At 40.9% G+C, this 13,678-nt stretch overlaps 1 protein-coding gene across 3 annotated transcripts in view; it reads right to left on the minus strand.

Moving 5' to 3' along the window:
* Positions 1-13,678, minus strand: part of CLIP4 (CAP-Gly domain containing linker protein family member 4) — a 32,653-nt gene that overhangs the window by 13,441 nt on the left and 5,534 nt on the right. For all 3 annotated transcript variants that reach the window (XM_054063137.1, XM_009562554.2, XM_054063136.1), the window contains 6 exons: positions 11,629-11,768; positions 10,640-10,733; positions 9,641-9,802; positions 6,482-6,600; positions 4,088-4,324; positions 472-607 (listed from right to left, as the gene is read on the minus strand). In XM_054063137.1, the coding sequence (XP_053919112.1) occupies positions 472-607; positions 4,088-4,324; positions 6,482-6,600; positions 9,641-9,802; positions 10,640-10,733; positions 11,629-11,768 (888 nt within the window). The remainder of the gene's footprint in view (positions 1-471; positions 608-4,087; positions 4,325-6,481; positions 6,601-9,640; positions 9,803-10,639; positions 10,734-11,628; positions 11,769-13,678) is intronic.

Consider the following 13,678-nt stretch of genomic DNA (forward strand, 5'->3'; position numbering starts at 1 on the left):
GGAAGTCACTAAAACCATCAGTTAGGACCTCCTTTTTGTCCTATTGGTAACGGTCAGTCTGTTACAAAACACAAGACTATATCATCAGTGTCCATGGAAAATCAATCAAAACAGTCATAAAACAGCATCAATCTCTTAAAAAGGAAGACAAGGCAGGTAAAGAAAAATGGCCATTATTATCATAACACAAACAGCTTCAGCAATAAGAGAGAACAGGAAAGACCATTATTAACTCTCACTTCCAAGGAAATAACCAGTAATTGAGACTGGTTGGTTATTTCTGTGGTTTTACAAATAATTGCAGCTGAAGGACTAGGAACTGTTAAAAGAACCAACAGAACAAACAAACAAAGCACTACGAAGAAAAGCAGCAGAATTCGCCATCTATATTTATTCTCCCAAAAGTTTCATGATCTATTCATATTAAAATTCAGGTTTTAAAAAAATGTAGGAAACAAACATAGGTCATACCATGTTTCGGCGCACACTTGAAGTACTGGACTTTCCCAACACTTCCATTGTTCTTCCCTTCTGGTTCATCCAGCTCCACACCAGCCCACTGGCCACTGGCAAATTCCGTTGTGCCACAAAACCTTAAAGTACCAATCTAAAGCAGAAAGTATCAACACAGAATGACTCTGTTAAACAATTATTGTCCACAAAAACAGTGTAGTTTACTAAGGAAATACAGACTAAAACATTCTATAAATATATCTGTGCGTATAAATATATAAGTGTATATATCCATATATATATACTGCAAAGGTTAAAGGGTAGACTTCAGTGCATACTTCATTTTTAATTTGGAAAAGATTCCCAAGTCTTATTCCCTCCTTATGATCAAACAAAATTTTAAAAGCGAGCAAACATTAAAACCTTTTTCACTGTTCCAATATGCACTACATACACAGACTCTGAACAGAGAGGTGTCACAAGAATATCAAGATAGACCAGTACAGCTGGTGGACCTCATTGTCCACAAATACACGTTACAAGCTCATCCACTCCAACCAACCAGAGGAGGAATAACCAGAGATAAGTTTAGCAGTGATTTAAATTTATCATTTTATTTGATTTTTAAATTGGTTTTAGTAATAAAAAACTTTGATTTTTCAGTTGCTTGGTTTTCATTATCTCATGTGACCATAATACCACTCGTTCATTTTTCACTCTGAATTCCCTGTCTATTCTGCCTTCAGAGAGTAAACAGAAACCATTTTTTTTCTTTAACATAAAGCTTTCCAGGTACTCTTCCTTAATGTTCTGGAAAGGAATAAACGTGATCCAGAGCTTATTCTTATGTTACTTGGAAGATCTCCCTCACACTTTGCTGCTACAGGCTGGTACACCACACTGATCTAGACCCAGACTACTTGGCTACCCACTGAGAGACCCATTTTAGCCCAGGGAAGCTCAGTCAATCAGCCTAACAGGTTCCTCTGTTCTCCAGACACCAGCCAAAGGGTGCTTACCTAGCAGAGGGAAAGGACCCGCAGGAATCTTAAACTGGGGGCGGAGCTAACAGACGCTCCAGTTTTGCACACACTCTAGGACTTGTGCAAAGAGCAGAGGACACCACAGACATGGCAAAGACAGCAGAACAGAAGAAGAGAGACTTCTCCCAGCTGCTGGTTTCCCTGCCCTCACGTTTCATCACGTGTGCACTCAATTCATGGTCTGGCATAACAGAAGCCGGTGGCACTGGGGGACCCCGAATCACACAAACAAACTTGCACACCATCCTGTCCTGCATGATAACTAGAATGATAGACACAGCAGGAACCAAGGGAGGAATCCACTTCACCCCAGGCACCTACTGGGATTGGCCTCCAAGCTGCATTAAAGCTAATACATTACGAGAGTGCAGAAGCAGGAAAGAGAGCAGGAATCCATAAACACGGCTCAGAAAAATGCTGCAGTTCCAGTGACCTTGTCCCCCTTTCCATATTGCAGAAATGAGAACAGATGCAAAAGGAGATTAAGAACTATTTTCACTGTTTTCACAATCCTCTTCACCCTTTTGCTCCACCTTGCACATGTTTATGAGTATGAAGGGAGTGGGGAAGACAGGGCTGAGATCACCTTCTCCACTCAGACAAATGGAGAAAGTGAGTGGGAAGCGATGTGGGAGTAGAACCTAACAGCTCCTCACACACAAAGAGAGAGGGAGAGCAGAAAGCAGACATGGAAAACCACCAAAATCCACAATCACATTCCCCCTTCCCACCTGCCATATGGCAGCTTTGGCTCCCTTAGAAAAAAAAAAAAAGCTGGCTAGAAAGTCCTTCTGGCCTTTGGCAACAGGAAATCAGCCTTTGACACCCTCTTAACCACTACTGCAATGGTACACTCAAAAAAGCAACCAACTCACTGGATGCAGGAACTTGTGCTTGTACGCAGCAGCACCTTATAGTATTCACAACACTGTGGGCCTTACATGGAGCAAAACACGCACAAAAGGACCCACTTGTTGCTACACTACCTTGCAGCTATGCTCTTCCCCCCTGCTTTCCCTGTGCAATGGCTTTCTGTAAAAAAAACTTCAATGAACTTCTTGCTATCTTTAAAGACTAGAGGGTTGCTGCACAGACTTGTTAAATCACAGAATAGTTTCAGTTGGAAAAGACCTTTAAGATCATTAGGTCCAACCATCAATCTCACTCAGCTAAGTCCACCACTAGACTATGTCCCCAAGTACAGCATCTACTAGTCTTTTAAACACCTCCAGGGATGGTGACTCAACCACCTCCCTGGGCATTCTCCTGCAATTCTTGACAACCCTTTCAGTAAAGAAAATCCTTCTAATATCCAACCTAAATCTCTCCTGGCGCATCTTGAGGCCATTTCCCCTTGTCCTGTCACTGGCTACCAGGGAGAAGAGACCAAGCCCCACCTCACTACAACCTCCTTTTAGGTAGTTGTAGAGAGTGATAAGGTCTCCCCCCAGTTTCCTTTTCTCCAGACTAAGCAGCCACAGGTCCCTCAAGCTCCTCTTCAAAACACTCGTGCTGAAAACCCTTCACCAGCTTTGTTGCCCTCCTCTAGATGCGCGCCAGCCCCTCAATATCCTTCTTGTAGCGAGGGCCCCAAAACTGAACCCAGGATTCAAGATGTGACCTCACTAGCATTGAGTACAGGGGAAGGATCACTTCCCCGGTCCTGCTGGCCACACCTTCTGCACAGCTCATGCTTCCCTCACCGCCCCAACCCAATTTCAGTAATGCACCACACAAAAATACAGAATGGAAGCTGCTTTGTACTCTCACTGGGTTCACTTTCAAACACTTCAGTTATGATAATTACAAATCTGAAGTTATATGAGAGAAATTATTAAAGGCCGAGTTACTCAAACACAAAATTTTGCTCAAAGCCTCCAATATTTACCAGAAAAATGTTTGAAATCTTTAAAAGAGTTCCAGCACTCTGAAATCACTGCCCTTGCTATCAGAGCAAATAAAAGATATGAATATGAACTGCGATATCAATATTAGAGTTTTCAAATACACTTGTAAAGCGTGCCTAGCAAGGTAGCTGCTTAAAAGCTGTTCACATTGGAGCTGAAGCAGCATTACCTATGTTATTATATATCCCCAGAACCACGTAATGTTGGCATAGCACTGCTTCAAAGATTTCAGCTGCATTGCACCAGTGAAATTGGGTTACTATAGGCTAAGCAGAATTCAAGTTCTCTTTTACTGCCTCCTGGAAACCACCAGGGCAATTCAGAAACACACACTTGTAACTGAAAGCTGGGCAACTCACAAAGCAACGTGCAAATCTTACTGTCGTTCTGATGTGGCACAAAAAATGTTAATAAAAGCTGAGCCATGCTGATGTGCTACAGGAGACTATTACAACATTGTCTGCAGATACAAAATGCAGACTGTGCCTGTCAAAACAGCTTTCTGCAGCACTCTTTAATGCAGAACTGTTCAGCTTATTATGTGCTGCAACTGGATCCTTACTGCCCTCCAGAGTTCATAGCTTCCCGAAAGTGTTTTAGACCCTCAAATCTGAGGTATGTCTCCAAATAGGTAAAAAAGCTGACTGCCCATAAATTATGAGTAGTAGAAGCTGCTCATCATACCTTCTGTCCTGCAATAACAACACGATCTCCCAGCTTCAGGCCGAGTGACAAAAGCATGGCCTTGCCTGTGATGTGGTCATAGTTTGAAATCATGGCTTTTGAGATGTCGCATGAGAGAGGCACTGCATCCAGCAATATCTGCTTGATTTCTTTTGCACTGGCTGCTGCATCTGCCATTTCCAGTGGCATGTCGACAGGATCAGGAACCACATCCGCTGGAATTTGCCCTTTGTCATTCTGTAGAAACAAAACATAGCACAGGATTTGGTATTGTCACAAGACAGACCTGATCAGACAACACCACGGGCACTCCTGAATTTTGTAATCCTCTTCATTAGATATTTACCCTAGAATATAAACAACTATAAAGACATCCACGTTTTTCAAAGGAGGACGCCAAGACATCCTTAGATACGCAAGCCAGCATTTACAGCGACATATTTTCAAAAGTGGTAAGTCACCAAAATTTTTAATCTCAAGAACCCTACTGGTACTCAGACCAGAAGAAAAGCACACCTGTATCTAGCTGTGTGCCTGAGCAGGAATTCAGAAGAGTAGGCAAAAATTCTGGCCTGTAATACAAATAATGTAAAACTAATACTTCCCAAAGAATTTATCCCTATCCAGTGTATAGCTCACTTCTTGGCAAGGCTTACTCCAAATCCAAGATAGAATTTAATTAATTTATGTTGCACGTAGAGACTACACAAAGTTGATGTCTCAAATGCTTGAGCAAAGCAGTTCAGGTTTCTTTAAGCACAGACTATTCCATGAGAGATGAACTAAGGCCAGAGTCCTTTCCAAACACTCATTCCCAGAAAGCAGTGACTGCAATTCCCTGTACGTCCTATGGAATACCCACCCTAGGCCAGAGTTGTTGGAACACCAGCTCAGCTGGAGCCAACTGTAATTCACGGCCAGTTGGCCAGACAGCGAGCATGCTGTGGGGCTCTCAGGCTGCTACAGGGCAAGTTCTACCTACACATTTGTTCTACAGCAAAGGCATAACCAACAGATTTCATGAAATCTGTGGAAACATCATTATCTCAAGTCTTCCAAGTTTATCTTAACTAGGCTCCTGAACTCAGAAATTACCAGAAGCTCTCAGAGGGATGTGAGAGCAAGACTGTATTTGCTTTGTTTCCTTAAAAAAACAGACTAAAAGCTCCTTATAAATCTCCCTGTCTCAGCCCTAGAAAACTAGAATCCTTATTCAGTATTTACATTCTGCTGTCCTCATGAAAACAAACCCTGTACACCATCTCTGGTCAGAACTGTATTGTGGGATTGAAGAATCAAACACCTATCACTCCTTAAGAGTCAATAGTGAGTCTGTAAGCAGAAGATCACTGAAGTCACAGCACGTCGAAAACAGGATGTAGCTGGGATAAGTTGCACAGAAGTTTGTTTTGAGTTCTTAGCCATTGCATTAGCAAGTCTTCCAGTCAGACTGGTCCTGCAATGAAGGCCAGCAGGTGCCCTCCAGAGCTTTGTGTCCACACAAGGTAGAAGCAGGGCAAAGGGAAGGAGGGAAAAGCAGGCACAGTGGAATAAGATCACTCTTCTCAGGGGCAGAGCCACTGTCTGCTGGCTAGGAATGCCTGTGCAACTACAAAGCGGTGTTCCCTGCAACAAGAGGCTCTTAAATGCTGAAACATTACATCCACACTGAACAATGAGAAAAAGAAGAAAAACAACCTTTACAAAGAGATCTAGATTGAATACCAGCATGAACTGTCTGAATAATGGTGTTCCAGAAGATTTCACACCATCACTGACAAATAAAATTACTTGAGTACCCTTAAAGCAAATGTAATTCCTCATTTAAAAAATGCATTTTAAAATAGAGAACCAAGATACTGCCCATGCTGAAAGAAAAATACTCCAACCCCCTCAAGACCTCCAAAAAAACACACAACCAAAAAAATCCCCACCAAATCCACTCGAAACCCAAGATACATACAGCAGCACTTCACACTGTAACTCAGTCCTGTTATGTGGTTGGTAAGAGGAGTTTCTGCATTATCAGTTACTTATGCTAAGACCAAGTTCACTGCTAAGCACCACACTGTGCTTCTGGAGGGTATGGACTGCGAGCCTATACTTCTGAAAGGCCTATCAACACCAGGACATCCAGTGCTAGACACAAAGGGAGCATTAAATGGAGGTTCAAGCAACAAACAGAACACCTTGAAAGCTACTGGAACTCAAGAACCAGACCAATGCAATCCACAAACTTCAACACAGAGGTGATGCAAAGCACACTGAGTTATCAGTAACTAGTCTGAAGCACCATCGCTCAACAGAACACATTTTCAGCAGACCAAAACCAGACTGTTCAATTTTCCAGGAACATCTTTCATGTTTGGATGAATTGACAACCTGACTCCTTACCCTAAAGGCAGGATTTGCTCCATGTTCCAGTAAGCACTTGACAGCTCCCGTACACAGGTTAAATGCAGCGATGTGCAAAGCTGTTCCAAAATCAAAATCGCTGCAGGTGGCATCTACATCTGCAATTAAACATCATATGTCAGCTATGCAAGTCTGTTACATGAATGAATGACTCCTCGCAAGGACACTGATATTTACAGTTTTAGTTAACATTTACATAAACACCATCATTTATGTACTACATGCACACGAGAAGCAATTCTACACAGAATATAAGCCCTATCTGCATCTGTTTATTCATACCGTGAGCTACTCTGGAAGATAAGCCTTTACTTTCATTCGTTCCGTAACACTGCTGACTGAACCACAATATTGTTGCGATTCAGGACACTCTATCTACTGTGCTAAGATTAATGAGTCAGTAATTTTAGGTGTGCATGTAAATTAATGTTTCAGAAACATTTATATTGTATTGCTTCTAGATGTCAAATATTCAAACGAGATGCATGTTCAACCAGTTGTCTTCTTTTGTGAGCAGGCAGTGGGGCAAGGGAAAACTGATTAAATCTCTGCTTCACATTGCTTTAATTACTAATGGCCAGAAACGAGGTAAAAGCTGGCGGTTTCTATCATTCCTTCATGTGCTCTGAAGGGTCTTGCACTGTTAGTCTGGAAAATGGAGCATTGCACTGAATACAGGAGATTTAGCACAATACATATTGCTGTCAGTTGTTCCCCATGTATCTTCCCACCTGCTTTGAAGTTATTGCTGTTTGAGAAGACCAGAGTTTTAACGTTTATTTAGTGTTTGGCTCCTCTCCTAAGTCACACAAGAGAGATGTCCACTTGGGTCAATTATATATATGACTGTTAATTAAAATGTCAGCTGATTTAATACACTAACCAAAGGCCAACAAGTATTAGCAATAACAATAAAATTCCAATTTGAAATACTGGTAGGGAACATAAATCTTTTCATCTCAGGGCTGTAGAGTCTCCTAGTGTCTTCCAGCATCAGCCTCTGTCCCAAAAAACACCATGTGACACACAAAGTATCTCCCAACTGAATCAACATCCCTATATAGTTACACTAAATTAACGTTTTGGGGCAAATAAAACATCAGCATACAGAGAACATGTATACTTATACATCTGCAAAGATATGTCAGTTTTATACATACTAATAGATTGATTCTGATTTTTATAAAGATCAAAGATAACAAATGTGAGATCAGATTTAAACAGTTCTACAATTGCAGGAATATGAATACACACTTAGCAAGGTTAAATTAATTGGCACATGCATGGAAAGAGACTGCGTCCACATGACACAATCATAATGACAGCTACAAATCCAAAGGTACCTTTTAATACAGAATCTCAAGACCACTGACAGTTTAGAACTGAGTAAAACCTGTGTAGTTATATGCAACCATTCAAACTTCCATGTGCAGTAAGGCTATCAAGTATTTTCTGCAAACACAGAAACCAACTTGCAGAAATACTCATCAGAAATCAATATGCAGCAATGGTCTGTCCTTAGCAACCTACAAAGGTTACAGTGACTGCCAAATGGCACCACACATTTCTAGTTCTTAAGGCTTTAACCATTCTTATACTCAAAACCTCTAAAAATCTAAGATCCAACTCGCTCTCTACTCTGACACCTGAGGAGTAAATCTGTATAAAGAGTTTAACTGCAGAGCATAAGAAAGGAAAGATTTTATCAGTGAATGAAAAGGAAACCTCTGTGGTACTGCCTGTCTCACAGCAGGTGTCTCAGAGCTAGCACACCACTGCCTTGAAAAGCTATTTACATCTTAATAACCCTTTTCTCCCCAGTTCAGAATGGACCCATCCACAATACAGTTGCCTTTTATGCATGCCTTGCAAGCTGCCCTATGCCTTGCAAGCTGCCGTCTGACATAGTGAGCTATGATTATTCTGTTAATTCAGACCATTCATATTTTCATTTCACAGGGCAAATCATTTTATATATTTTCTGAGGTTAAAAAAAAATCATCTGCTTCTCCAAGAGCCTCCAACCCCCAAAACGTTTAAATAGTGGTTTCCTTGGAAATCAGAGTGAATTCCCACCCCTCCTGTAGGCACTGCACAGGATATGAGAACACTAAACATAAATGAGGCCTGAAAGACAACTGATCGGCTGATGTGAATTATAGAGACCAGACTACAGGAATGCGATGGGGACTTCACTACTGTGCAGTTGTGTTATGTCTTTTGTTACCAACCTACACGTTACCTCTCGAGCATGTCCTACTAGGAACAGCTCTGTTTAACAACTACCTCCGCAATGATTCATGGCATGGCAAGGAAGCCTTGTGTGCTCCAAACACCTACCAGTCTTTCAGAATCCAGAGACAGTGTCTGTAACTACAACTAGCTGAAAAGGGGCATTAATCATTTTGCAGCACAGCACAATCAGTAGGATATTCAGTAGAACAAGTTAACATTTGTACAGTTTTAGTATTAAAATTGCTTACTGGTTTGGATATCCTGACCAAATGAGGAATAAATGGTGCAGAATCATTTCTGTATTTCCATTAGTACAAATAGGGCTCCAATTACTGCTTCCTTCAGATTATCATTCCAAAATGCTTAGGCCAAACACTAGGTCAAACTGTTCCTTACCTATAACCTTCTGGATAGCCAAGAAGTGGGAAAAATGAGCGTGTAAATGTTGCATTAGTCATTAGTTTGCCACATAATGTTGCCAAATCTCCACTTCTCCTTTACTCTTCTCCCAGCATTTCAAACTTTTTTCTCAGTTTTTAAGGAATCTTAAAATCCCTAAGAATCTCTCAGAATAGTTATATATTTGGTTTTCCTGCATACATTCTCTTAGTCTTCAACAACTCAGAGTTATCCTACCTGCTTTCTGTTCTATTGGATACTTCTCCACCATCCTATACAAAGCGCAAGTTTATCAATTTTAAAAACCAGCAATGAAATCTGTGTATTAACCACAATAAAAAAAATAGGTTAAGAGAAACATGAATCCACGAGGCTGACTGTAAGAATAAGAAATTAGAAAACATTTATCTATAGCGGATAAACAAACCCCACTACTCACCAGACTACAGTCAAGAAAGCAACAAAACAGGGACAACTACATGGAACAAAAGTGACAATGCCTACCTTTTGGCTTTGCGTTTTTCAAAATGACACTGATAAGTTCCGGAACATCAAAGTAGGCAGCGTAATGCAAGGCATTCATATTGGTCCAGCGGCTGCGTAAACTGCTATCAGCACCCAAATCAATGAGCTGCATCGCAAATTTTACAGCGGTTTCAACATCACCTGCAAGGCAGATTTTGCTAAGCATGCATTAGAGATGTATTTTACCTCAAAAATACACACATACTTATGCATAACAAATGTACATTAAACCCCAACAGCTCACAACAGAGTAATTATATCTTTCCCTTTAGGAGAAGGATGTCCTTTTATCATAAAGGGCTGAAATCTCTGCTGCAATATATAATAACACTACCTGCTCATCTCTAATGTAGATAACGTCACCCATCAAAACCAAGGATTTTAGTACCTGATAGAAGAAAGAAATTACGCTCTACAACGCAGCATATGTTAAAAGCTCTGCCACCACCAGGAAAGCTGACCTCTGCCAGACCTCACTTAGAAACTTAGGTCAAATTCAGAGGAGAACTGGGTCTGGGCCAACAAAAAAGCAGCAAAACACAGAAAAGTAGAGATGTCCAGACAGAGTTAAAGATGCTCTTATTTTCAGTACTCATGAACACCATAATGTAAATAGAGATTATTGTGTTCTTCTTATGTCAACAGGGTGGAAGAAAACAAAGAGCCAGTCACCTAAATGTTCTAGTTTCAGTGACTGCGATAGCTTAGTTTGCATCTCAGTCTGAAACAGCCTTTGCCACAGTAAATAGATGTTCATGCACATACCACTATTTGCAGTCCCTTTACCACTAACTCAGCTTGCACTCAATCGCCACAGCCATAACTGCACTGCAGCTCTGCCTCTTCCTTTCTGATGCCGCTAGAAGAGCCAAAACCAAGCACTAAAAAATCTACTGCGAGAACTTCTCTAACAGTTAGTGGGATTAGCCTTTGTGATCAAGGACTTTTTTACAGCTATAATGATGTTTCTTTACTCACCAATACCATGAGCCCCTGATTTGCAAGTGTAATGCAGGAGAGTCATATCAGTCAGTCCATCTCTGTCATTCACATTACAGCCCCTTTTAATGATCTGAGAGATGAACAGAAAACAGGCGCATTTCAGCTCTGGCATATCTGACATCAGCACCATTCAGTGCACTGTTTCAGAGGTACTAACTCTGGGATTCAGTTAAAGGGCTAATAACAAAGAAGCCTGCCAGAACAGACTATAACTGCAGAACTGATCAACATGCACAATTATAATAAATAACATTACATGCACATCATTACCCTTCATAGCTTACAGATTTTAAAGTTTCTTCATGTTATTACTTACGACATATATTTCACAGCTGAAAAGTTAACTGCATAACCAAATGATAGGAAAATGACATAATTTATGAAGTCTCTCCTTGTTCTTTGATCTCTCAGCAATCCCCTTCTCCCTCCGAAAAGAAAGGCCCCGGTTACACTACAGTAGGAAGACCCCAACCATACTTCCCCACCTGCCTAGACAAGCTCATAATCCACTAAAAAAAAATCAAGAATGTAGGACGAAATTGCACGAAGCTGGGTGTCTTCTGAAAGCAGCCAACTGCAGGCTGCAAAGAGTCATGATCTTAACTTGTTCTGTGCCTTGGAAACATGGCCCTTAAGGCCAGGCCTCACTGTAACTTTGTGGATTGGAGCGTATGATTACTGTTAATAGTGGAACTGAAACATCAATATGAAGGACCTCTACACAACTGCTTTGAGAGGAAACATTGTTTCTGCCATCTATTCAAAAGGTACTGAATTTTTATCCACCGTGTTTCTTTTCCAAATGAAAGCCAACAACTTGGAAAACAAGGCACAGATCAGCAACTACTCCTGAAAATGCAGAAACTGCACTTGTGTTTAGGACTAGTTCTGCTTCTGAATGAACTGGGTTTATTTGTTGTCACCATATTCCTGAAAGCATTCAAGGACTTTTATCTACACCTCACCTCATTCCCAATAATATCAATGTTCTGCTGGACCTGCGGAACCCATTGCCTTAATATCGCAAACAATTCGGAAACTGATGTTTTGGGGTCGAAAAGTATTTCTTGGCAGGCTGCGTCATTGGGGTCAAAGAAGGAAAACTCTGTTAAGAAAAAGGAATCATTAGGCACAACTGTCAGTTCTAACATGCACCTAGTTTTGCAAACTCAGAGGAAAAGAACAGCAGAGTCACTTCACTCCTAAATACACTGAACATTTCAGTGTTGAATTCATTTAGAAGCCTTCCTTTAACATCTTGCCTATTTTTCCTTTAATACCAACGTCTTGCTTATGATTCTGAATCAACAATCAGTATAGTGGTAGTGGAACACTGACTAAGTTTAGGGATGGATGAACAGGGACGGGCATGGATTACACTAATGAGGGCTTAACTCTTCCTTTCAGCTTGCCAGAGATCGCTGGTTCCAAACTGTGCCCAAGCACAGGCAAGCCTGCTGATCTCTCAGGGATTAAACGCATACGCAATTTCTCCATGTTACAGAACTACGTCTCTTTCTTCTCCTTCCACCACAATTTACACAAGCCATACCAAAACACAAACAGTGCACAAATCAGGAAGGCATTCTCTGGCCTCCATTGTTTTCAGATTTCATGAATGTACCAGCTGGTGGCAGCTGCAGCTGCAAACATCTTGAAAGAACTAAGCCACCAAGTCAAGATCAGAAAAAAGATATATTTTTAGGATTTTAAGCCTCATGTCATTTCAGGCAACCCTAAGTATAGACGTGAAAACCTATTATTAAAGTATGATATTTCATGTTACTTACAGGTGTATGAGCGTGCATGTTTATACACATATGGTGTTTTAAATCCATGGAATTTCTTCCAGCTCTGGAAATTGCATGAAAGAGTCCAGACAGCGACGACTATTAGGAGAGGGAATGGTAGCAGAACACACTGCCCTCAGCAAATGAATGAACTGTGGAAAACACTGAACTTTTACCCCCACTGCAGCTACCAGGGAGCTGCCTTTTAAAAAGGTTTGAAATAAACTCAGTGTCAGGTTGCACCCATCACAGCTACAAGGCTCTCAGAGTAGACATACAGGATAAGCAAAACAGAGCATCAGCCATCTGGGTGTGTGACACAGGACACACCACCCCTAGGTGAATCATCAGAGCCTCTCCTCAGAAAGAGAACCTCTCCCAGACTGGATTAACAATAAAAGCACGTGGGGAACTCATTTCCTGGCTATCTAGAATTCTAGATAGATTCAACAAGGATGAAAAGGGAAGACAATGTCACTGATGTTTAACGTGAAGATATATTTGTACCTAGCATATAAAATCACAAACGCCTTCTCTCCAGGCACTTCACAAAGTGTGTTGCTTACCTACAACCCATGCCTCAACACAGATCTAAGAATTCATCTGCTAACTTATCAAACCACAGCTGATCTCAGCCTGAAAGCTGTGAAGTAAATAGACAACTAGCCAGCAAGATTAATGATCTCACACAACATGTATCATTCTTACTCTAAAAGGAAGCTTTCTGCCTTGAACCCAAACTGAATTATGTATCGGGAATCAGTTCTAACAGATTTTTATGATCAGCATGGCAGTGTAAAAACCTGAGAATGTATTAAGTGTTAATAACAACTATCACAAGAGCTTAACAAATGATCCACCGTAGAGTCTGCAAACTGAAGAAACGTTACAGAGAACGCGTTAAAACAAAAAATTCCACGAAAGGATGGCAATGGCATCTAGATACTTCAAAACATTCCTTTCTCCACCTCCATCTTTCCTGTACACTGATCACAGTCCTTAACTGTATTAAGGAAAAATCAATGTATTTAAGATAATGACCAAGAACCTTTGTTGTGGTTTAATCTGCTTCACCCAGATTCAGCAATATCACTGAATGTTTTTGTTCAGCAAGCAGGCACAGACTGAGTAGGACAGACAGCAGTGATGCTGCAGTGCTATCAAAGACATCACAACACACTTTACAACACTTAAAAAAGGATGAATGGGAAATTTTTCTACGGGT

Source organism: Cuculus canorus, chromosome 3, assembly GCF_017976375.1.
Source record: "Cuculus canorus isolate bCucCan1 chromosome 3, bCucCan1.pri, whole genome shotgun sequence".
Classification (NCBI taxonomy): Eukaryota; Metazoa; Chordata; class Aves; order Cuculiformes; family Cuculidae; genus Cuculus; species Cuculus canorus.